This window comes from Metopolophium dirhodum, chromosome 2 (assembly GCF_019925205.1).
Source record: "Metopolophium dirhodum isolate CAU chromosome 2, ASM1992520v1, whole genome shotgun sequence".
Lineage (NCBI taxonomy): Eukaryota > Metazoa > Arthropoda > Insecta > Hemiptera > Aphididae > Metopolophium > Metopolophium dirhodum.
Genome location: NC_083561.1, coordinates 26,475,120 through 26,501,702, shown reverse-complemented (window position 1 = coordinate 26,501,702; position 26,583 = coordinate 26,475,120). Strand labels below are relative to the sequence as shown.

At 28.1% G+C, this 26,583-nt stretch overlaps 1 protein-coding gene and 1 long non-coding RNA gene across 3 annotated transcripts in view; one reads left to right on the top strand and one right to left on the bottom strand.

Annotated features, from left to right (window-relative positions):
• The first annotated feature begins 1,630 nt into the window (after positions 1 to 1,630).
• Positions 1,631 to 26,583, top strand: part of LOC132938084 (uncharacterized) — a 28,761-nt gene continuing 3,808 nt past the window's right edge. The window contains exons 1-5 of one of the 2 annotated variants that reach the window (XR_009663870.1): positions 1,631 to 2,508; positions 2,600 to 2,826; positions 4,500 to 4,732; positions 6,810 to 6,893; positions 24,208 to 24,354. This is a non-coding gene — a long non-coding RNA (uncharacterized LOC132938084). Of the gene's footprint in view, positions 2,509 to 2,599; positions 2,827 to 4,499; positions 4,733 to 6,809; positions 6,894 to 24,207; positions 24,355 to 26,583 lie in introns of those variants that run through there. The other variant, XR_009663871.1, reaches the window with a different exon arrangement.
• Positions 21,958 to 25,641, bottom strand: LOC132938083 (glycine cleavage system H protein, mitochondrial). The gene is made up of 5 exons (XM_061004752.1): positions 25,274 to 25,641; positions 25,113 to 25,192; positions 23,008 to 23,071; positions 22,457 to 22,588; positions 21,958 to 22,392 (listed from the first exon to the last, which is right to left on the bottom strand). The coding sequence occupies exons 1-5, from the start codon at positions 25,374 to 25,376 to the stop codon at positions 22,295 to 22,297; spliced, it is 477 nt and encodes a 158-aa protein (XP_060860735.1). The 5' UTR covers positions 25,377 to 25,641; the 3' UTR covers positions 21,958 to 22,294.

Below are 26,583 nucleotides of genomic sequence, written 5' to 3'. Positions count from 1 at the left end.
TATTATTCCACTCGGAATCTAAAAAATGTAATCAATATAGAAAATACTATTACTCAATGAAAAATAAACAATTACTGAATGTAAAAACATTAAGTTCAGGCTAAAATTATTTGACTCTGTAATTAGGCAGTAAAAAGAAAATTTCTTTGAACTTGATGAAAAATACCTACACAGTATTATATGTTCTGGTAGTACCTATATACCTATAAGTATATAATAAAGTGTATATTATAATTTATAAGTATATTAATTATAGCTATATATTAAAAATTATAGACATTGTTATTTAACATATAAATGTTGAGTACCTTGAACGCAGCTCAAACATAATATATAAAACTATTATTTTATCATAATGACTTCCATAGCCATTCCGAGCTAAATAATTATGGATAAGTTCATAGCGCATAATAATAATGTTTTTTTATACCAAAGCTGAATGAACATATTATATTATATTTAGTATACCTATCCGGCTACACGTTAGAAAACTATACATTTTGAGCGTTTTAGTCAAGTTTATTGTGAAGGTTATTTTGCTACCTTCACATTAGTATACAACACTAAACATATGTATAATATAGTGTTGTAAAAGTCGGCTTAGTAAATTATTTAAACCAGAAAGTGATTATTTCCACATTCCATTATATATATAATTTAAATAAATAAATTGAGATTAGTTTAGAGTTTGGATATAAAATAAAAATACTCACCTGCTAAAAAATGGAGCACGGCTATCGGGCTATGGTGATAATATGTTCTTCTGTAAATTTGATTCATCCTAAATATTTGTATAAATATAATTTTAAATAACAAGTACCCACATTTAAGTTTGAAAAAAAATAACCTTGACTATATTAATGTCGATGATTTTTTTTTATTAGATGATAAAAATAGAGTATTTACAATCTGTAATATTTATATACAATACAATAAGTAAATTTGATAGCTATAATATGGTACAAAACATGAAATGACGTGAGGAGGGACGCCCGCCAGTGTGGATACCCTCTACTTTGGGGTAGAGTTTTTTTTTTTTTTAAATAGTGCAGGTCGGGAGATCTTGACACCAGTGTCTTTTTAGTCTTGGGATGCTATTTCGATTTCGCTGGTGTTTTTTAAGGAGATTTTTAAGTTTCAGTTGTTTTCTAAGATGGTAGAGAATTTTTCCCAATTGACAGGACTTTTTGCGAGGGAAGGTCGAGGAGGTTTGCATATTAATGACATCCATTACAAAGACATAGGTACCTATCTACTCGATAACTATTGTATAGTAAAGGGGTACTCTTTAGTGCTCTAAGCTCTTGTTCACCAATTTTTTTTCGATGGAATCACCAGATGGGGGTGTACACTGAACCGTTTGCACAATACGGCATGTATGTACTAAAAGTACACACGTATATATGAATCTTATAAGCGACATGGGATTATTATATAGATAATATTATGTATACCACTTACCTAGTTAACGGAAATCTGAACGTGAATAATGATTAAACCATCGAGTGTCTGTGATCGACGGGGCGAACAATTAAGAAAGAAAGGTTTAACTGTAAACTTCCTCAATCCATTACAGAGGTTAGGTTTTAATATTAAATCATCAATGAAGTGTATGGTGTACCTAGTCCGAAATGGTCTGAAACGTTATATTTTATGTTAATATGTTGTCTATACTCTAATACACTATATTTAGGTTTTACCAAAGTCACATTATATGGACCATACAAGTAGAACAAGTCTGTATACTGTGCATTTGTAACCAGCTATTAGTTACCTATTACTGCCTATTACATATAATTAATATAATTTTTTAGAAGTCTCGTATTACGTGCGAGTACACATTTTTCATAAATTAATATGTATGAACACGAAAACGCAAATTCACACTAAGATTTATATTAATCGCTCATTTATAATAATTGTGTAGAAACAATTATGTAGGTACAAGAATATTATTTTAATTTGTGAAACGCATGCCACAGAATGACTTTTTTTTAGGTACCTACCTAACTGCTACAGGTTATTTAACAATAAGCACATCTGCATACGTATTACCTATTACATGGAGTACTTCAATTTGTGACGTATTGATAATACAGTCATATAAATACTTGGTAGGTTATTTATCTATTATTTATCTACTCCTATCTACTCCTCTCATTACCTATAAAAATTATAGACACACAAATTAGGTAATATATAGGTTAGATGTAAGGTGTAGGTGTAACAGCATTTTAGGGGCTATTGTAATTCCCACTTCCAGGACTTCATCATACATACAGCCGACAGCCCGATGACCTACATTTTTGTGTATTCTGGTCTACCCTATGATGGCCGCGAAGTAACGATCACGTCACCGTTTATCAGATTGCCCAATTTGAAAGAGTCTCCAACAATTTCATCGGATAGGTACGCCATAAACCGTGGCATAGCGCTGATTCAGCATCATTTTGTCCGGATCAATATCTACAAAAATGACGTTCCAATTATTAGAAGCTACTAATATAGGTACTTAATATTTATTGTAATATAATATAATATTAAACTCATTATACCCAGTAATTACGATTAAGTAGAAATAATATTTATCAAATAATAGTTCAGTGTCTTAGTCGAACAGTCAGCTGTACGAAGCTTCCGCTGTGCCACAAAACGGGTCGACGCCGGTCGCTGAACATGGGAAGTCCTCAAGTCCACCCAGCATCGTATTGATGAATCAACAATACATCTTACATCTATCATTGCAATCTTATAATTATTCACCTGAATGCATGTAATCCTGAATGTACAGTTAATTTATTACTACCAATCTACAAAGTCAACACTGTAAGTATTTATTGTTAAAATAAAATTGAGTTCTATATTATTTGTAGGTACTTAAAAATTATTTGGGTATAAAGGAAACATATTTTAATCATACAAAATTAGATAAACTAAAAGACAAAAATAATAAGTAAAAAAGGTGGATAAGTGGATGTCGCTCTGCTGTACAGTAGGTTACAAGTGGGTCACTGTAATGGATGGTGTTAAATTTGAATTCAATGATATAATATCATTGTATAAGAAAAACGATTCTGAGCGAAAACGGTCAATCAGCCTATGATTTTACCAAGTATATTTGATGATATTATTATGAATAAAGTAATTTATATATAACCTATTTACGCGGAGCATTGTTTTAAATTTTCAATTCTTCGCCATAAAAGCTAAACATTTTATACATTTTTAACTACAAAATAATTATTAAATATTAAATTTAATATATTTTGTCAAAATTTGAACTTTAAATGCTTATAAAAAAAAATTGTGCCCATGTATTTTTAATATTTTTCAACTGCTATTAGAACGATATATCAGGAGCCTTATATTAAATTTTCACGCTTTTTTACCCAACAAATAAAAATTTATTGATATTTATAGAAAAAAAAACTAAAAAAATTGAAAACTGACAATGTCCGTAAACAGCTCAAAAAGAGTCAAAATATTTTCAACATTTTATGGTGTATAAAAAATGCTAATATAAGCATTCAGTCAAAATTTAATGTAGGTATCGTATTTGTATATGATAATATATTTTAGACGTTTCAATTACCCACGAATAATATTTTTAAAATAGGCATATGTATATACTACAAGTAACAACGAATTAAGAACGATATTGCAAAAAATAATTGCCGGAAATCATTAGTTTTTAACTGAAAACGACAGGGAAGTCTGAACTTGGCGGTCAGTCTTATTTTTAAGTTATATGTATTATAACTAATTGAAATTTTTGGTATTTTCATATGTACCCGGTGTACCACACTGCGCTTGCTCGAACAATTAAAATCAAAAACATCCCTCGACTTGTTATGTAAAACCACCATGGGTGGGTGTCAGAATTATTTTTGCATCATCAATTTTAAAACGTTGATTTACCTAGATTAAAAAAAAAATTAATTTGTAATACTTAAGCTCGGTAAACTTTAAGCGTTGTACGTGTGCGTAAAACACCGAAAATCGTGAACTTCGTAAGGCTATACCATAAAAACCAATGATTTGCAGGAAGTCGAGTTTTGGACAAGTACCTACATAGGTAACTTATAATAATTCATATTGTAAATTAATTAGGTACAAAAAAAATATAACTTCTCAAACACTTAGTCTATTGGCACTGGTGGGAGAATGTATTAGAATGTCTATAAACTTGCGGACCAGTTTGTAAAGTTAAATTTGGCATGCGCACTATAATTGAAATAGAAAACCAGAATAGGTGCATTGCAGATGACAAAGATTTCTGTAAAAGAACATACGATTTATAAATATACCGTATAGGTTTACTGAGTACTTATATAATAATATATAAGTTCTTTGGATTTATCATGGTAAATAATATATTTTATGATATCTATGGCAATCGTCAATTGTCGAAATTCGTCGGCGACGGTTAACAATTCTAATAATTTCAGCAATACTATTGTATTATAAATATTATAATACATTGTATATTTTGATTTCAGTGAACAAAAAAATAATAGGCCACAAATATAAACGGACAGTTCGTTAAACCGGATAAGTTGTAACATAAACTCGCAAATTTCGTTTGATCAGGTTATTTTCATAAAATATTTCGATACTATCAAGTTTCAGCTCATCGGAGTGAGATGATTAGATAAAGATGGATGAAGATAGCTGTTTCTTCGGCGATGGTGGCACTCTAGCTACGTTTCACCGGAAGAGTAGATGTTTACGAGTAAGTTTGTTTTCATATTATTACCTACTATTTTACATTTACTTTTTAGACTTAAATTAAATATTTATTGCCACGGACAATCTGTTAACTACGTGACGTAGAAGCATTTATAAGTTTAATCCCAATAGCGCAATGTATAAAATACGCGAGACCGTCTTCGTTTCACCACGCCAAGTTTAATACGCACCTTTTTGCATGTTATACTATACACCGGGTATCACCTTAGGTTTGCGCGAAGTATTTAAAACAATATAATGTTATTAATCTTTATATTTTATATTTTTATATACATAAATACATTATACACCTCATACATTTTATTAGCATACTTACACCTTTTTTAGTGTAGTTTATACCCTAGATGGCTATAGATATAGGTATTAAATGTCTTGCAATTATATATTTTACTATAATTATTAATTTCATTATAATATAATATAACAATACACTCTAAATTAAATTAGTTGTTATCAAGACAGACAGTCTTAAAACAAACTCTTTTCTGGACGTTTTCAAAACGTATTATGCTTAAAAAAAATTGCACAGTTGTCGTAGCAGTCAGTTGCTAGATCAACCCGTGTGACATCAAATAGGAATTATTCTTGTTTTTTTAAATAGTTTTTTCGAAAAATATATGTAACATGTATAGCTCATACAATTATGAATTTATAGTTAATGGAAATGCGGATGTTTATACTTCATAGATATTTTTTTAGTTAATAATCGTGTAAATAATTTGATTAAACAATAAGGTACTTACCTACTCATCACTAGTATCAATTTTATTATATTACGTGTAAAATCACCAACACAAGGTGCAGACTGCGTTTAAAAAATTAAAAACATAAAATAAAATATAAAATAATGTTGTAGTAGAAGCTGGAAACTGTAGTTTATTTTAATTTATAATCCAATTAATATAACCGAGAATGTAACTATTAAATTCATCATTGAATGATTATTCAGAGATCACTTTGGGATAAATGTAAATTAAATTAAAAATAATTAAAAAACATTTTGTGAAAGGAACAAGATTACTGCTAATATTTAAGTCTTAATTATTATTAACAAATAAATACAAATAATAGATATTTTAATAGCTTTTTACTATTAATATTCAGTGTAAATATAGTTTCTGATCGACTTACCAATATGTAATAAACCTATATGTAATAAAATAATTATTCATATCAAATAATCCTAACAATTTAATGCAAGGATTCTCATAAATTGATCTTACAGCAGCCTTAAAACACCAAAAATACATTTGTACATCATTTACAAAATTTTAGTTCTCTATTATGGTGTAGGTATTAATACAAATAATAAATTGCTATTCGAAAACACAAATTCGTATACCTATTATTATTTACTAAATACCTACAATTAAATTAAGCTAAAAATAAACATATGATTACATACTGAGTGCCTATAATATAATATTATATATGAAAATTGAATCTTTATTACAAATACTTATCGTTTACACAGACCACAAGAAAAAATAATTAAAAATATTAATAAAAAAAAACGCACATCGTTGTAAAAATATAGTTGGTATTATAGTATTTGATGAATTTACTGTATACGTTTATGGCTTTATGTTAACTCTAAAATCCAGTTATCACATTTTTATTTAATAATTCATAAAATACAATATACTCTTATAAAAATATTCTTGTGCTTCTGATATCTATTCACCACCTTAATCAATAATTAAATTGATAAACGAAAATAATAATTTAAATAATACCTATATCAAATTATTATAATTCAAATTCAAAATTATAAACTATTTTGGTTTATTGTCATATCAAATTTCAATGAACAAATTGGTCCTTAACACAGAACTCTTTGATATAAAAAGTTGCATTATATTAAATCCGTGGATTCATCATATTGACGTACCTAGTATAATAGCTATCATTTATTTATTTAATCTATGGCAAATCTCAAAGTCGTTGCAGAAGACACAGTCGATTAAAAATTCTAAAATTTAAATAAGCAAAGAAAATATGAGCAAAAAACTTACTGCGTTTCGTATAATTTTATTTTTCATAAATCACAATATTCTAAGTTCTGGCTGTATTCTGGAGCGTTTCCTCATGGGCGTCGCAATTCACACACGTCACGGATTCCGCCGAAGGAGTCGATAATTAAAGTAAGTTTGTTTTTATATTCTTTTGGGGCTTAAATTTACTTTTAAGACTTAAAACAAATATTTAATGTCACGAAAAATGTGCTATCCAAGTGTTGTAGGCGCATATTTTAGTTCCGGACTAGAAATGTATAAAATACGCGAGATATAAACGCCGTCGTCGTTTTTCCAGTCCCTGTTTGTAGAATAATTATAATTAATAGGTGCATACCTATACAGGGTACTTAATATAAATATATAAATATTTTGGTTTAATTTATAGAAATATATGTTATGACTTATAACTGATAATAGTCATAAGATACAATTTTAATTAATAACTGGTAATTTTTTTTCCAAATACAACGTTATAAGTTATAGGTAACTATTAATTTAGTGTCACATACTTAACTTCTATTGTTCACCTAATATCTATATTCTATATCATAGGGATTAGGGATGTATAACCATGTACACATAAAAGTATATTCACGGAATGGTCAACTGCCTATCCTGACGTGTGCGCACTTATGAATAATAAGTATACTCGTATAGGTATATAAATAGTGTAATACTACATACTCGAATGTGTTACCTACCTATTATGTCCCTAAAAATTGAACAGTTATTATTATATTTATTTATTTTTTAAATATAGGTAGGTACATTACAAGACTCTAATTAAAATCACATTTTTTTTTTATTTTTTTGAACACAATGTTTTAAAAATTATTAATTAATATATAATTTATTGGTATAGTACTAGATAAATTAATGAAATAAAACAAACACAACTCTATAATTATTAGTAATAATAATATATCCACGTATAAATTATTAAAATACTAAACGAACAAACGAAAAACGATTCTGAGCAAAGATATCGTTGACTAATAAATAATGAGATTAAAGTAATTTATTTTTTCGGTAGAAAATCGGTATAAATATGAATTATAAATATTTTTTTTATTTTCATACCATGACGCGTGTGTGAAAAATTGTTTATATTAAGTGTTCAAGATGTTAGATTTCGGTTCGGCTGATTGTCCACCCCCTCACTCTTCCGCATCAATGCATCAGAAATTATTATTTATAATATTTAAATATAAACTGCATTTTCTGAATTTTCTAGAACATTGCTTTCGAAACAAACAATTCGTTTCATATAATATTATCAACGAATTGAAAAATGAAATTAGAACATTTATATGGGATAAAGTCAATTTTATAAAAACTTATTAGAGAAAAATTAAATACAATTAAATAAAGGTAATTTTTTTTCTTATATTTCTATTTTTTACGTACCCATTATGTTCGATACTATAACTTCAGTCTTCAGTTATAGAAAACAACACTTGCCAATATGGAATTACTGTCGAATTTTTTTATTTTAAAATATTAAATAGCATCTGATCGACTGATGTGCTATAATGAAACTCAAAATATAACGAATACACTACCTATACATTTATCTAAATTCTATTTTATATTCGTTTAAATTGGACTTTTATTAAGCTTTGTAATATAAGTGCATTAAATCGTATTTTTAATGCATTTAAATCCACGTCCTATTTATAATTTAACGTTATTTTGTATATACCAATCGATTAGTGTACTAATGTATTAAAAAATATAATATTATTGATGGGTTAATAGGTTGATAACTATTATGTAGGTAGGTACAGTTTTGTACGTTCAATGTATCGTTCTTAATTCATAAAGTAGCTAAATGAGTCAAATGATTTTGTCAAGGGGGGGGGGAGGATATGGCTGATTTTTGACATGCACTATTTCAAGGGCTCTTAACCTAAGGGGCGCACCACTCTAAGGTGGAGTGACACAATTTTGTAAGGAGGGGAGGGACGTGAAAATGTTTAAAAAAAAACACGAATTTATTTAGTTATTTTGTTATTTAGGTGATACACATTAATTAATAGGTATTTCTTAAATTTTTTTTATTATTTTATTTGAAACATTATTTTTAAATATTGGGATCAATAAAACTATTTTTATATAATTACTATTTTATATCAATTAGAATTTGTTTATAAACCAAGTAAAAAAACCGTTATCTATATTATAAATTTGAATTCAATTTACCGCATTTGCGTCTAGTAGAAACAAATAAATGTTTTTTTGAAGATAATGTAAAATATCCATCATCCATCGGTTAGGACCATATATATATTTTCTATGATTAGGACGGTGAGGTTATAATTATAAATAATCTATGGCAAATGACAATCGTCTGAGACGAACAGCGATTCCAATACGTACTCACATATTATTTCGTTCCATTCTGGTTATTAAGCTAGGTGCCTATTTTTATAAATGTCATTAATCTCAATACATCCAGACTGAACTTTTGGATCGGAGATATGCATTTTCCTTGGCGGAGATGCACAGCTCTGACACTAGACAATATTATACACTCGAAGGGAACGCGTTTCGCCGGAATAATAAATAATTACGTAAGTTTTGTTCTTCTACTCTGTTGACGCGGTAGACTTAATGTAAATATTTATTGTCAGACAAACTTATATACTCGCTAGGCGTAGAGTAGTTTTTAAAATCCAGTTGTTATAGGTGTACAAAAATTAAGATATTATGAAAAATACCTTAAATTATAATACTTTGCCTACAACTGTTAATTTATTGTTATAGTAGAATAATTTTTAAAATTTGAAATCAATGATTAGGGCATTAGGCAATGGTTTTATAAGTAGGAAGGTAGGTTTTTATACCTATACCCAATAAAATAAGAAAATACATAATGATTAATGTTATTTAATATGATTTGTAAGTACATAGCAGATTATACCTACCACTTGGTGACGATTATTTTTGTCTTATACGTTCTTCGTAATTCCGTTCCGTCACGATAGTTTTAGTTTTCGTTAAATGTGAAACATACATTTTCTATGCATACGGGATACAGGCATTAAATATTTGGGGTTTAAGAGAACACCTCAAACGTACGTTTTATTTTGGGGGTTTTACGGGATATACCTATAGGAAATGTTCTTCAAATTTTCACATTTCACTATTTGATATTGTGATATTATTTGTACCTAGGTTAAGTTTCTGTTTTAGAATCGATCGATATGTTACCTAGGTATATCACATTCTTTAATTTAAATTCTGGTAGTCGAGTATTGGACAAGTACCTACGTGACTTATAATTCGTATCGTAATTTAATGACTAAAGAAATATAATTTCCCCAACAGTGTCTAGGGCCACCGGCAGCAGAATGCATTATAGAATGTCTATAAACTTGTGGTCTAGTATATGGTTAAAATTGGCATGCGACCAACAACTGGGGGCTTGTTCTGGAAAATGTAAATGATCTAATAAGGTTCATCTCATTATTTGAATTAAATTAATTTTTAAGCGATTGTTGTGTTAATCAATTTTTTAATTTATTTCATTCAACACACTCGTCTCAGTTTTCTAGTACCTCTGGATTTCTAGATTCCGTCACGGGGTATGTGTTTTCTTATTTCTCAGTAGGTTTTTTTTTTATTATTGTTAATTGATCAAAGGTTGTATTGCCCGAAATTTTTCAATATTTGTATTGTAATTATACTGGTATAACACTATTCCGGCTATCAATAAAGTCGTGTTAAAAATTAGAAAATTGGGAGGTATGATATTTTTTTAAGTAATTCTTTCGAGTAGGGAATTCGCTCAATGATATTTGAATATTTTCACCGATAATCAAGTACGATGACTTGTAGGTAACTAGAGACTGGGTGAATAGGAATTAGGTAGTGTGTAATATGGCGAAGATAAGGAAATGGGTCAACAGGATTTCAGAATGTTTGGTGTATGAAAGGGAAAGATGAAAAAGAAATGTAAGGTTAGGGTAGGTAAGTGGAGTGAGGGTAGCAGATATGAGAATAATAAGTTAGGTGTTAAGGTACAAAAGAGGATAGAATAAGAAATTAATTAATTAAGGGTAGTGTAGATTAGTGTACATATTGTAGTGAAAACAAGAGAGAATAGGTTTAGGTGGTTCGGTCACTGTATGATAAGAGATAGTGAGAGTGGCTATAGAAGTTAGTTAATTTAGGTGGGAAATGAGGGGTGAGAAGACTGAAGAAGAGATGGATAGACAGAATACCGATCATATGGAGGTGTGGAATGAGAGTGGCTGAACCTGTATATAGCTGTGAGAGACGGGGGAAGAAAAAGTGTAAAGGTAGAATAGTTATGTTAACAATGCCGAATACGTAGGATAAGATCTTGAATTGCAAAGGCCACTAGCTTCAACTAACCATAGGTTTACCTAACTAACCTTCTTATGACTCATTAGTACACTCTGAATAAAAAGATCCTGAGTTGCTGCAGGTTGCCGAACTTAAGTGTTTGATTATCAAGTTGATCCTCTCATTGTTGACACCATGGATAGTCCACGCCTATGTTAAATACATTTGAGGCCGCGTTCCCGGAGGGGAAGGCAATTGAGGCTCCTTTATATTGATAGTCGATACTCGATATGAGTATACTTTATTTGGCCTCAATTGTTCCCCTCGAAGGACGAAGACCGCTGATAAGACCATTATGTCCTATCCATATCTTTATTATCTATGATGGAGCCATACAAAGCTCACTCGTGTAAACTTGTTGCTGGTTGGGATGTCAGCGCACTATTTGTTTTCCATCTTTGACCCACGCGTAGCATACCAAATGTACGATTAAGAAAACACTAAAATGATTGTGCGTGGGTCGGAGAGAGAAATAAATGGTGCGCTAAAAATCTGACATCCTCTTAAGTGTTAAATATTTGCCTGCATGTATGCACTAAAAACAGGCAAATATATGCACTAAAATATTCAAAAATATTAAAAATAATAAAATATTCAAAAAAATACTGAATGAAAACGTTTTTATTAAAATTTTTTTAAATTAATAAATAATAATTCAAATTGGTTTACAAAAACAATTTTTTATTTACACACTTGGTAGGTAGGTAACGGATGAACCGAAAATATAAAAACATTTTAAGAAAATAAGCATAAATACGAAGAAATCATGAAAACATGCAATTATATTAACTAACCAGAAAAAACGCATATTGGTAACGGTGTTGTAATAATAGGGATCTCCCCAAAAAAATACGTACTAATAGTTCAAACAAATCATAAAAGCCAACCTTAATAAATATTAATTTATGAAAAAGTATATTAAAAAGCATTATTATTATAAATGAAATAAAACTATCAACTATGGACCGTGACATAATATAGGTATTTCTATATTTTTAGCTCCATAATTTCTGTTAAAATATTAGGAAAATGTATTAAGTACCGTAAAAGTGCTAAATTTGAGTTATTACTTAAAATATTATATTCATAACAAATTATAATAGAAGGTTGGGTACTGTTATTCCACAAAAAACTAAAAAAATCATACTTGAAATCATACTAGATTTCAATCTATGTATAATATACGTATATTGTAATAAACGTTTACTATAGTACATTATAAAAAATTAACTTAAGTTCAATATAATACATTATAACAGGTGTTCAAATAAACATTTCATACCACAAATTTTGTTAATTCACACAGTCTCTCTTCAATTTTAAATTTTTCTTCAAATTATCTACAAAACATAAATGTTTAGTAAATTGGAAGACTTGATTAAGTATTTAATCATTTATCTAAAAGAGATGTGCCGGGTCGCCACATTACTATATCGAGGGACCATGGTGCAAGTGTCGTCCATAAATATCATAACATATATTATATTAGAAATACAAACTTAATATTTCACTAACAGTAAATATTATAAAAAAATATTACGAAATGTACTATACTCATATTATATTATGATTGTATTAGTTACAAACTCTTGAATTAAGAGTTATGTTTGAGGATTTAATTAATTTCCTAAAAGGAAATGCCTCAAGGTTGCCTCAGTAGGTTAGGTTTACTAATTATTACTAATTATACAAAATACTGAAAATTAATGAAATCACAAATATTAGTACAATAGAGAGACTGTGCATTGATTTACAAATTTGTCTTAAATTTACTTTTTGCATAGAGAATATGAAGGTGGGCTGGGCTCTTAATATCAGAGTATGGGGGACAGGTCTGGGATTTCATATTATCATTAATAGAGACTCGTTATCGCTTTTATGTGCTTCAAATTGTTTACACGAGTGAGCTGGGTATGGCTCCATCATACATAATATAGATATAACATAATGGATAGGACATAATAGTATATGGTAATAGTCTTACCAGCGGTCTTCGAGGGGAACTAAGGTGTCAACAATCTAAGGATCAACTTGATAATCAATCACTTATAAGTTCGGCAACCTGCAACTCAGGAACTTTTTATTCAAAGTGTCCTAATGTAATTAGTCATAAGAAGGCTAGTTTGGTAAACCTAAGGTTAGTTGAAGCTATGGTAATGATAGACGACTACAATCACTGGTCGTGAGCTTTGCGATGATCTTTTCCTACTAACTATAAAGGTATTCGATATTGTAAACATAACAATGAAAGAAAATATTTAAATATTATTAATTTGGTTATGTTAGGTTAGGTTAGGATAGGACAGTAAATTAGACGTTAACTAATTATTATAGTTTTTAACACGGTCTTAAAGACTGTCAACTAGAGTTGTACCAGTATAGTTATTAAAAACTTAAATACAGCCAACATTAAATAATGATTTTTTTAACACAACAAATTATAAAATGTATTTTAAAATATAACAAAATATAATTTGTTTAGGATTTTATAAGGTTTTCAATACTTATGAGCTTTTGTAAATAGAAAATGTATAGAATCAATAGTTTTAATTTAATATATAGTATTGTGTTTTATTATCCTACTGTCAAAGAATTCTCAGGGTTTTCTTTCCACATTTTTTTACATTGTACTAAATCTAATTTTTTTCCGCACATATTTACAAAGACTAAAACAGATATCTGACTATGTTTTTATTTGCATTTAGACTTTATAGTTTGTTATTTAATATTAACACAATATTATTTTAAATTAAACATTATTTTATGTCCTTCATAAATTACAATCACATAATAGAGTCCGTGCAGGACCTTTTTCTGATTTAATTTTTTTGCATCCTTTATAAATAAATTACATTCGTTTTTATACATTTTCTAATACATATATTACGGTGATACACCTCTGATCATAATAACTGTTCGTATTATTATAATGTAAACAATACCTAGTTTTTGGATTGTAGTTAATATGTATACTGCATATTTAGCTTCCAGCGTATTCTTTTGTTTAGTGTTATTTCACACAGATTTCTCAAACAATTTTTTTTTCAATTCATTGAACTCTAGTAGATTTTTTTGTATAAATATTTTTCAAGATTAACCGGCTATACCTGGGAGTACGCTGAGTTGTAGTGTACTCCTAAAGCGTATTCCTATAGTAAAATTTTTTCCACATTTTTTTTTTTGTTTTCTAAAATTAATTTTCCTGCAGGTTCCCTCCTTCAATTTTTTTTTTTAGTTATGTAACTATAGTTGAATATTTTGTATTGACTTTAAAATTGATAACTTGGTGGTGCCCCATGAATAATCATTCTTTAATGAACTAAATATTTTGAATAGTTTTTCTAAATTTTTTTTTTGTTTTTTAAAATCTATTTGCCTGCGGGCGCCAACACCTCCCTTCAATTTTTTTTTTTAGTTCTATAACTCTAGTTGAATATTTTGTATTGACTTGAAAATTGATAATTTGGAGCCCCATGAATAATCATTCTTTAATGAACTAAATGTTTAGAATAGTTTTTTCTGTTTAAGATTCTGGGCATTTTAGTTTGAACTTTGAAATGTATTTTTCTTCTGTAAAATGTATTCAAAATTTTTTTTTTGGTTTCCTAAAATGCATTTGCCTGCGGGCGCCAACACCCTCCTTTAATTTTTTTTTTGGGATTTAACCTCTAGCCAAATTTTTTAAACATTGACAATCGAGTACCCTTGAATAATCCTTATCTTTAATGAACTAAATGTTTAGAATAGTTTTTTCTGTTAAAGATTCTGGGCATTTTAGTTTGTACTTTGCAATGTGTATTCCTACAGTTAAATTTATTCAAATTTTTTATTTGGTTTCCTAAAATGCATTTGCCTGCGGGCGCCAACACCCTCCTTTAATTTTTTTTGGGGGATTTAACCTCTAGCCAAATTTTTTAAACATTGACAATCGAGTACCCTTGAATAATCCTTATCTTTAATGAACTAAATATTTTAAATAGTTTTTTCTGTTTAAGATTCTGGGCATTTTAGTTTGTACTTTGCAATGTGTATTCCTACAGTTAAATTTATTCAAATTTTTTATTTGGTTTTCTAAAATGCATTTGCCTGCGGGCGCAAACACCCTTCTTCAATTTTTTTTTTTATGATAAAACCTTTAGCCAAATTTTTTAAACATTGACTATCTGGTGCCCTATGAATAATCATTCTGTAATTAACTAAATGTTTAGAATAGTTTTTTCTGTTTAAGATTCTGGGCATTTTAGTTTGAACTTTGAAATGTATTTTTCTTCTGTAAAATGTATTCAAAATTTTTTTTTTGGTTTCCTAAAATGCATTTGCCTGAGGGCGCCAACACCCTCCTTCAATTTTTTTTTTTAGTATTGTACTCTAGTTGAATATTTTGTATTGACTTGAAAATTGATAACTTGGTGCCCTATGAATAATCATTCTGTAATGAACTAAATGTTTAGAATAGTTTTTTCTGTTTAAGATTCTGGGCATTTTAGTTTGTACTTTGCAATGTGTATTCCTACAGTTAAATTTATTCAAATTTTTTATTTGGTTTCCTAAAATGCATTTGCCTGCGGGCGCCAACACCCTCCTTTAATTTTTTTTTGGGGATTTAACCTTTAGCCAAATTTTTTAAACATTGACTATCTGGTGCCCTATGAATAATCATTCTGTAATGAACTAAATGTTTAGAATAGTTTTTTCTGTTTAAGATTCTGGGCATTTTAGTTTGTACTTTGCAATGTGTATTCCTACAGTTAAATTTATTCAAATTTTTTATTTGGTTTCCTAAAATGCATTTGCCTGCGAGTGCCAACACCCTCCTTTAATTTTTTTTTAGGATTTAACCTCTAGCCAAATATTTTATAAATTGACAATCTGGTGTCCTATGAATAATCATTCTTTAATGAACTAAATGTTTAGAATAGTTTTTTCTGTTTAAGATTCTGGGCATTTTAGTTTGTACTTGTAATGTGTATTCCTAAATTTAAATTTATTCAAAATTTTTTTTTGGTTTTCTAAAATGCATTTGCCTGCGGGCGCCAACACCCTCCTTCAATTTTTTTTTTAGGATTTAACCTCCAGCCAAATATTTTATACATTGACAATCTGGTGTCCTATGAATAATCATTCTTTAATGAACTAAATATTTTGAATAGTTTTTTCTGTTTAATATTCTGGGCATTTTAGTTTGAACTTTGAAATGTACTTTTCTTCTGTAAAATTTATTCAAAATTTTTTTTTGGTTTCCTAAAATGCATTTGCCTGCGGGCGCCAACACCCTCCTTCAATTTTTTTTTATGAATTAACCTCTAGCCAAATTTTTTAAACATTGACAATCGGGTACCCTTGAATAATCCTTATCTTTAATGAACTAATTATTTTAAATGGTTTTTTTTGTTTAAGAATCTGGGCATTTTAGTTTTTATTTTGTAATGTGTAATCATATAGTTAAGTTTATTCAAATTTTTTTTTGGTTTCCTAAAAGGCAGTTGCTTTTATAAATATTGAATATTAAATATTGATTTTGAAGTTCTTTTGAATTATTCAATAATATTTGAATATGGAAATAGATATTTTTCATAGAATACCTACATAAATTAAATTTTTATATTGGTATCGTCATTCGTATAATTAGTAGGGAATGTTGGTACAGTTAGTTGGGTTTTTTAGTTTTTTAATACATGATAAATTCAAAAATGTGTTCAAAATTTAAATTATTCAAAAATTAATTTGGCGGGAAATTTTTGTTTGTCAATCTTATTGTTGATACTTTTTGGAGAATATAAATTTGATTTCAAGGCTTGGCTGCGTTGAATCTTGAAGACTTTAAGTCGATACGACCAATATTGAATGATTTATGTTTTCGATATAATACGAATTTGAAAAGCATATCAAACAATTTAAAAGGCTTGACTGCGTTGTATCTTAAAGACTTCAAGTCGATAAGACTAATATTGATGAAGTTAGGATTTCAAGTATTTTTAAAAAAACTATAAATCTAAAGTTCAATTTTTGGAACTCAGATCAGCTATGATAAATTCTCATTAAGTACCTACTTGAGCAAAAGTATTCCAATACTTTTTAATCACTTGAATACCCGTATTTTACATACTTTTCAAAACAGGCATCTGTATTTGAATACTCTTAAAAAGTATTTTTTTCTAGAAAGTATTATATTAATATTGTTAAACTAACATTCTAATAGATTATAGATTTAAATAATAATTTAACAACTGTGTTCCAGAATACAGAATATAATATATAGTGTATTATATATGGATACATTTACGACTTATGTTACACTTATAAGTTATAATATATTTACAAGACTTATATTTATTTATTTGATTTTTTGTTTATTATAGTCAACAAATAATACCTTTTGGATAAATTAGGTATTCACAGAGTTAATTTGAAATTATGTTAATAAATCATAACCATTGTTCTTACTTATTTGTTAACTGTTTTCAAAATTTACATTAACAGTAGTAATATTTAAAATAAAATTGTCAAAATTGTACTTCATTGTTAATGTAGTCGTTAAACGTCTGAGTTAAAATATTTCCTTATTTATATGAAAAAAACATTATATAGCCATATAGGTAGTATTATTTAAAAATTGTTAATTAATCAAAAGTTCATATTATATAATATCCATTTATAACTTAGAATATAAATTTAAAACCATAGTACGTGCAGTGCTACTCTACCCATGTTGTGTTAAAATAAATTAAATTATTTATCTAAGTAATCACTGTAGGTTATGAAAAAAACAGTCTGTTGTGGCATTGTTCATGTAGAAAATGTATCTGAACCACTCAGAACACCCTGAAAAAAAGTTCTAATGATGTGCCTGATAGTTATTAATATAGTATAGTGCAGTGGTCGGCAACCTTTTGAAGAAGGTAAAAAGAAAAAAATAACTGTTTAAAACTTTAAAATAATAGAGCATAAAAATTACAGTTTTTAATAATATAATAATTATAATATAAAAGTATGGGAATTACAACTGCTTTAGGCTTAATTTGATTTTTGTTGTTGGATATTGTTTATTATTTTTTAAATTTCCACATTAAAATTTCTTGTGCTGGCTCGAAGTACATGGTGGAGATGGTCATTAATTAAACGTGAACGGTATGGATTTTTCATTTTTTTCATATGAGAAAAGGCCTGTTCACACACGTAAGTGGATCCAAACATACTGAAGTATTTTGCAGCTATATTTTTAATTTTTGAAAATGATGCCGGAAGTTCAACGAAAAAAACTAAAGGAGATGCTTTGAATGAGTCTTTTAAGATATCTTGTGACTGCAAATCTATTATTTCCATTTGAAGCTCAACATCAACATCTTCATAATCAATATTAAATGGATTGGCGAGTAGTTGAAAAACGCAACGATTTACTTTACTGAACAGAATAGAAAATTAATATTATAATCCAAATACACTCGTCGTATCTACTCTAGGTATCTTATCGGTAAGACGGTAACTGCCAAGGTATATCTACCATTATAAAATATGACTGATAGAAACGTTCAATTATATATTTTATACAATATGATTTTTTTGATATAATATTCGATTAAATGTCGTTGTCGTAGAATTTAAAGCGGGCCGCCTGTTGCCGACCACTGGTATAGTGTGTAGTGTGTACTGAAAGAATTCAGATTTGTTTGTTTAATTAATATAGTATTAAAACAATTTTGTTAATTTAACACAAGAAATCGATAATATTTTTAATATTTTTAAAAAAAATTAACTTAAATTATAAACTTGCTGTATATTTTATTAATTATTATGATTGCTTCTAACAGTAATTCAAGAAAGATAATGTGTTTATTGGTGCAAATGTATGTTTTCTTGCCAATTATAAAAATATTGAGTGCTGAGTGGGTATAATATTACATATAAATAATAATTTTTATTTTAGTAACAGTAAAAAACTGTATGAGGGATACATTTTCAATTCAGAATTAAATTAAAAGTGTAAAATTAAATGTTATACCCAAAATACGTATTATAAGATGTAACAACTAATAGTTATTAGGTTAAGTTGCGTTCGGTTGTATACGACTTAAGCAATTATTATATTAATTTATAACTTTTTATTTTTAAGTTAGTATTGCTAACCTGTGGTTATAATTTATAAGCGGTAGTTATGTTTTTAGATATTTTAAATTAAGATTTTTGTATTTGTATTTTAGAAACACTGGTATTTAATTTCTAAATAACCTAGGAATATTTAAAACATAATATTATTATATTATTCATATTATTAAAATACAATATTTAAATATAATATATTAGGTATAAACCTACTGCCCTACTATTTCTAGACGTTTACATGGCAATAGTAAAATTATATTAAACCTATTAGGTACGTAAACAACATTTATTAATATGACAAATATTTAAAATTTCAAAAAAGGGGGACCCTCGTGTTAATACCCCTCACTTTGTTTTTTGGATAGCGCTGGGAGTTTTTGTGCACAAACGTCGGGACCTGGTGCACATTTCTGCACAAACAATGCACAAACGTTTGGCACATTAAAAATTTCAATTTTCCAAAAAGAGGGTGTCTCGTTTCAATGGCCCCCCACTTTGTTTTTTGGATAGCGCTGGGAGTTTTTGTGCACAAACGTCGGGACCTGGTGCACATTTCTGCACAAACGATGCACAAACGTTTGGCACATTCAAAAATCCAAATATTCAATGTGGGGGGGCTACCGTTTCAATGGCCCCCCATTTTGTTTTAGGGATAGAGCTTTCAGTTTTTGTGCACAAACGATTGGACTTGGTGCACATTTCTGCACAAACGATGCACAAACGTTGGCGTGGTCAGAAGTTCAAATTTCGAAAGTGGGGGGGGGGGCCATTGAAATGGACCTATTTTGAGTTGAGAATTCATAAAAATTTTTTTTTAAATTTAAGATTTGAAAATGTAATATAAGATTACTCATAAGTTTGTCTACCTTTATCAAAAAAAAAATGTCAACAAGAAACTTAAATTCAATTTTTATGAGCGTCTGAAATTTATATTTTTACATTTGATATTTACTCGATTTCTCATGTAACAATTTTCTTATTTTATTGTAATTAAAAAACGAATGACTGTAATTACTTGAAAATTTCACTGAATGTTTATATTAGTATTTTCTATACACATAATATAAGGCTCCTGATATATCGTTCTAATAGCAGTTGAAAAATATTAAAAATACATAGGCACAATTTTTTTTTATAAGCATTTAAAGTTCAAATTTTGACAACATTTATCAAATTTATAATTTATTAATTATTTTGTAGTTAAAAATGTATAAAATGTTTAACTATTATGGCTAAGGATTGAACAGTTTAAACAAGGCTCCACGTAAATAGGTTATATATAAATTACTTTATTCACAATAATATCATCAAATATACTTGGTAATATCATGGGCTGACTGACCGTTTTCGCTCAGAATCGTTTTTCTTGTACAATGATATTATATCATTGAATTCAAATTTAACACCATCCATTACAGTGACCCACTTGTAACCTACAGTACAGCAGAGTGACATCCACTTATCCACCTTTTTTTCATTATATTGGAGTAAAAGTATAGACTTTAGGCTATAGGGGCGAGGGGGGCCCATAAAATATTTCGCATCAGGGCCCCACAAAACCTAGTTGTGGCACTGTTTTGTTATTTAAATTGTAATGTAATATTGTTCTATTACATTTTGTTTAGTAAATTAATTGCTTTTGAATCAACTTGATTACTGAACTGATGTATTGTTGGAGATGTGTTTAAAAATATGAAGAACTTTATACAACAAACATTACTACTATATTGCTTGAAAAAATGCTAAAAATAGGGAGCCATAAATGTTGTCTTGCATTAGAGGTCTACCAAAGGTTAGTTGAGGCACTAACTATTTTCATTATATTGGAGTACAGGCAACACAGTCCCCATAAAATTTTTCACATCAGGGCCCCACAAAAACTAGTTGCGGCAACCTTTTGAGATGATAGAGCCTATAAAAGTTACAGTTACAATCTAAAAAAAATAATTTAAAGAGCCACTAAAAATGTTCGTTTTAATACTATAGTATTTGCTAATATTATATTTGATTTTTGATTTAAAATAAACAGCTATAAAGTATAAACACGAAATAATAATTATTCCTATAAGAATTTATTGATATATATACCCCCCCCCCCCAAAAAAAAAAAAAAATTAAGCCCTGGATCCACCACTGTCAGGGTAGTCACTTAACTACTCTGCAAACTTCTTTCCCTCAGTATTCATTATTATCATGATAATCAATAATCATATTAAATTTGAAATTAGGCAAATTTGACTATAGATTAGTTTTTATAACTTAATGGTGAATAAAGATATTTATGTGTGGGTGTGTCAGAAGCATGTCCTATGTCCAGGATAAAAATTCAGGACAGGTCAAGTTATAAGGACAATTTGAACAATATGCACATTTTTTTAATGGAATTTTTAATATATTTGTTTTAAATGTACAATCAATCAAAATGATCGAATATTTAATATTGATGTTATACATTTATTAATGTTTATCACATAAATGGTTGTTTGGTTTGTTAATACAAAAAGGAAACAAGCAATTTCTTGTTTTTAATTTAAAAATATTTATTTAAAAGTGTATATTTTGGATATATTATAAGGGTTCAAAATCATGGTAGGCCCAGGCCCACTTGCTGAATACGCCTCTGGTGTATGTGTGTGTATGTTAATGTGTTATTTATGACTACCCTGCCAGTAATGTCCGCGCACAGTTATGACTCATAACAATTTAGTTGTTAACAATATTTAATTCATACATTTTTTTATTGAATAAAAGTTTAAAAAAATAGGTTTACATATTAAATAAATGCATACAACTTAAGTAAATCAATAACAAAAAAAAAATAAAAAATACTGAAGTCACATATACTTGGTACTTGTATAACATAAAGTATTAATCAATTTTTTTTTTCCGTATTGTCGAGGACCGGGGAGAGAACCGCGATTTGCATTACAGATCCCCGGATTGCATTACAGCTCCTCGATTTGCATTACAGCTCCCCGGAGTATTAATCAATTTAAAACAATTAATAATATTATATACTTAGTTAATTTTGTCTAACATAAACAGTTATTTTAGCATTAACTGTGATCATGTTTAATGAATTCGGCATATTGTTCTTCATTCATTAAATTCGGTATTTCCTCCAAAGATGATAGTTCTAATTTGAAAAGCCATCCTACAAAATAAATGATAAAAATTACAAAATCATAAAATTGAATATAAAATTAAATATACTATACCATTTTCATAACAAGATTGATTTATTAATGCTGGTCTTGTTTCCACCTGAGAATTTATTTCAATCACTTTGCCAGATGCTGGACTGTATAGTTCGCTTGCAGCTTTTACACTCTCTAATGCGCCACATTCATCTATAAAAAGTTTATAATATAAGTAAGTTATAAAGAGAAACTAACATCAAAAGTATTAATATAATTGTTTTTAAGTAGTTACACACATTTGAATATGTAATAATAATCGAGAACTCAAATTTGATGTTTTATATTTCTAAGATGGAGTAGAGTAGCATCATCCCAAAACACAAAATTGATGTATATGGTTATGTGGATATGAAGTTTTAAAAAAAATATTTTACCTGTCATAGATTTTTTATGACAATTTTTACATCAATCTTCCTCACACCTATATGTATAGAAAATGTTTGAATAACGGTGTTTTCCATTTTTTTTTTAAATAGAAGCTGAATTGGATTAAATAGTGGACAGGGCACTTGTAAGTTGTAAGTCTCATTGCAGTATAGTGATTAATATAACATATAGTGTCTATGTACCTTTTATTTTTACTTCTGTTCCAACAGCAGGCAGCTCAGCATAAACTACATCACCTAAAGCATCCTAAAATAGTATAAAAATGATAAGTAAACTATCTGTAAAAAACATTATGTTTAGTAAATGTGTCTATATACTAGATTTCTATATAATATAAAATAAATTACCTAATCCAGTTTTTGGTATTATGAACTATTAAGTCTTAACACCAAAAACTAAAAATAAACAACATTATAATAATGTGAATGATAAGTGTTAACTATCTCAATATTATGTAATTATAATAAAATAAAAATATGCAACATAATCTAGTAATCGCCATATTTTATAACACTGTATAACAATCAAGTATTAGTAATATATTAGTATTACATGATATCATTATATTAAATTAGCATTTTTCTTACTATAAATTTATCCAATAAAAATATAAAAATGATATTAAAGTACAATGCCTCACTTAAAATAATACAATGTTTAAATACAAATAAAATCACCAATCAGTATATTATATAGATAACCTATTAAATATTACAAATTATATTAATAGATAATATATATTTGTATTCATAACTTGTTAGTAATTAAAGTTATGAATTCATAAACATATTCTTACGGGGCTATGAATGAATTCTTACTAAGCAACAAACATTGAAAAAATGGCAGGTCTATAACATTGACATAATAACTAGCAATGTTGACTGTTGAGTAGTAACATAAAGTATTTATATTTTCAAGTAATGTTAAGGTAACATTATTTTTTATTTATTGAAGTAATTCAATAATAACATGTTAATTATTTTATAAGTAACTTTGTTAAAAAAAACGAGTTTAATTTTTATCAGATCTGTAAAAAAAAATTGACTTTAATTGAATTGTTTAAATTCAAAGTTGATGCGTAATGAGTGTTTGAGCTGAAATTTAGCATTCTTATAATATTCTATTTGTTTGGGATATTTAAAAATATTTAATGGTTTACTAATGGAAGAACTAATGTTTCTAAAAATGAATATATTGGTCCTTCTAAGAGCTTCTGTAGAATGCCTTTTTAATATAATTGTGGGGATATTTGGATCAAAAAACAATCAGGAATAAGTAAAAATAATTTTGAAAGTTGGTTATTAAATAGAATAAAGTTAAATGTGAACTTGTAAAAATTACATGTTTTAAATGTTAGCATTTTATGTTATTTGGTTTTACAGTTATAAAAATGTTGAAAGTAACATCATCGTAACTATCTTCAGTCAAGAAAGAGAAACCGCCACGATCCAAAAAAAATGCTACCTAACATGCACTACACCCCGCCATTGAGACCAATATTCTACTATAGCAGGTTGTTGAATAGGGATGAGCAGAATTGGTGTTCTCTTATTGGACAGAGTAAAGTTACTGTTGAGTTAAAGTAATATAGCGCTATTATTTTTGTATTTTGGTGACGAATTAGTAATCTAGTTACTTTTTAATTTTGAAACTAATAAGTAACTTTGTAAGTTTATAAAAGTAATTTACTCAAAACTGGAAACTAGTTATTATGTCCATAGATAGAAATTGCATACAATTCTAATGTAATCTTTAGAATTTTTGTACTCATTTTACATTATAATTCACTCTGTATTCATTATGACGTAAATCTACTAGTTAATTTAATCATAATACTAATAAACATAGCAATTTTGATAGATAAATTAGAATGATAAATATATTTTAATTGATGAAGTTATTCTAGTTGTTGATAACCTCTGTAGGTTATGTTTTGAACTTTCACACTTATTTAATTTACATTTTTGTTATACTACACAATGGATTACTATACAGTGCAAAATGTTAAAATATAACTAACTTTTTTGATGACTGAACATAAACAATTTGAATTACAAAAAAAAAATAACAAACCATTTGCTCTATTCCTTTAAAAAAAAAACCATTATACAGGTAGGTAAATAATTTTTCTTTTAAAAAAAAAATATTTTCAGCCCAACAATGTTTTCTCATTTTTAAGAAGTTAGTAGAACATTAAATAATTAGGTACTATACGATGTATTTGAAGGTTTTAAAAAGGGTTTTAGGAAAATTTCTTAAATAGGTATATAATCTTTTAAATAGTTACTTGAGCATAATCTGAAATTCCTATAGTACCAATATTATCTTTCACATCAATCCATTCATGTTTGTCAGTATAATAACGATCTAAAAATTAAAGTTTTAGGTAAACATTCACTCTTAAAACAAACATTTACAGATAAGTATAAATTATAAACATATTTTTACCTTTAACAGCAGAAATAGAAAAACGCAAGACATTCGACGATAACCTTTGAGCGTGATTTACATTTCCCCAGATGCGATTAGTTACTTTAATAATTCTAATCATTTTTGTAGAAAATATTATTCAAGTTTAAACAGGAAAGTTCAATTTTGTTGAAAGAAATCAAATATAATATGAACGATGAATTATGAATGTAAGATTAGTTGTAATTTGTAAACACTAAAGTCTAAAGAAATAAACTCACAAAGACATTAAACTAAACGACGGGTGCTCGTGGAATACTGTAGTCTTTACTTCTTTTTAAAGTCTAAAAACCCGGTATCCTTATCACAGTTTAATCTCAATTATCACGTTATAATTATAACCATTGACCTCGTACTAATATATTCTGTGTATGAGGTCTATGGTACTACATGACAAAATAGATAGGTATTAGGTATGTCAGCAACAATACGAGATGTAGTCCGGTTGGCGCATCCCACTCTTCCCAACCATAGTCGTAGTTTCATTGGCCGTTAAATTACCCGGCCAACATACAGCCAGCGTTGCCAGATGTACGGTTTATACCGTACTTATACGGTTTTTTTACTCCGTGTGCGGTGTACGGTACAAAAATCAAAACCGTACGTAAATATACAGTATTTCAATTTTCAGGCGGTAAATACTAAATATATTTGTATTTTCATTTTCATTTTTTTTAAAATGCCCTGGGGCTTTATTATTATTTAAACGACCCAAATGGATTGATAAAAATATGTTTAACAATTATATATTTTTTACATACTAGATATAAATTATATTATATATTAACTAAATACCTACCTATATAATAATATAATGATCATACCTATATTATAATAATACGGTATATTGGTATTTCTCACCATTTCATGAATTATTGTTTTTCAACATCACGAAGATACGAACAATTTTTTCTGATCCCATTGTAGTAATCTGGTAATCTGTTTAATTATTATATTACTGGTTGCAGGTAGCTAGACCGTGTTGATAGGATATTCAGGTGCAGTTTGTTGGCAAAATAGTATGCAGTTGAAAGTTAAAGTGTTTATTAAAATATGTTTCTTCAAATAAAATATTACTAAGTCCAATTGACCAAATTGTTACACAGTCTAACGTGAAGGTGCTTGCTGGTAGATTGAGCGTCCACGTCTGATTACAGGCCGTTTCAGGGTCCCTCTTATTGCGCTGCTTACGAATTGCGTCCCGTTAAAAAGGTATAATACTAATTGCGTCCCGGGTTTTTCTTGAGCATGTCTGAATGGGCGAATGTAAGTTTCCACACGAGATATAG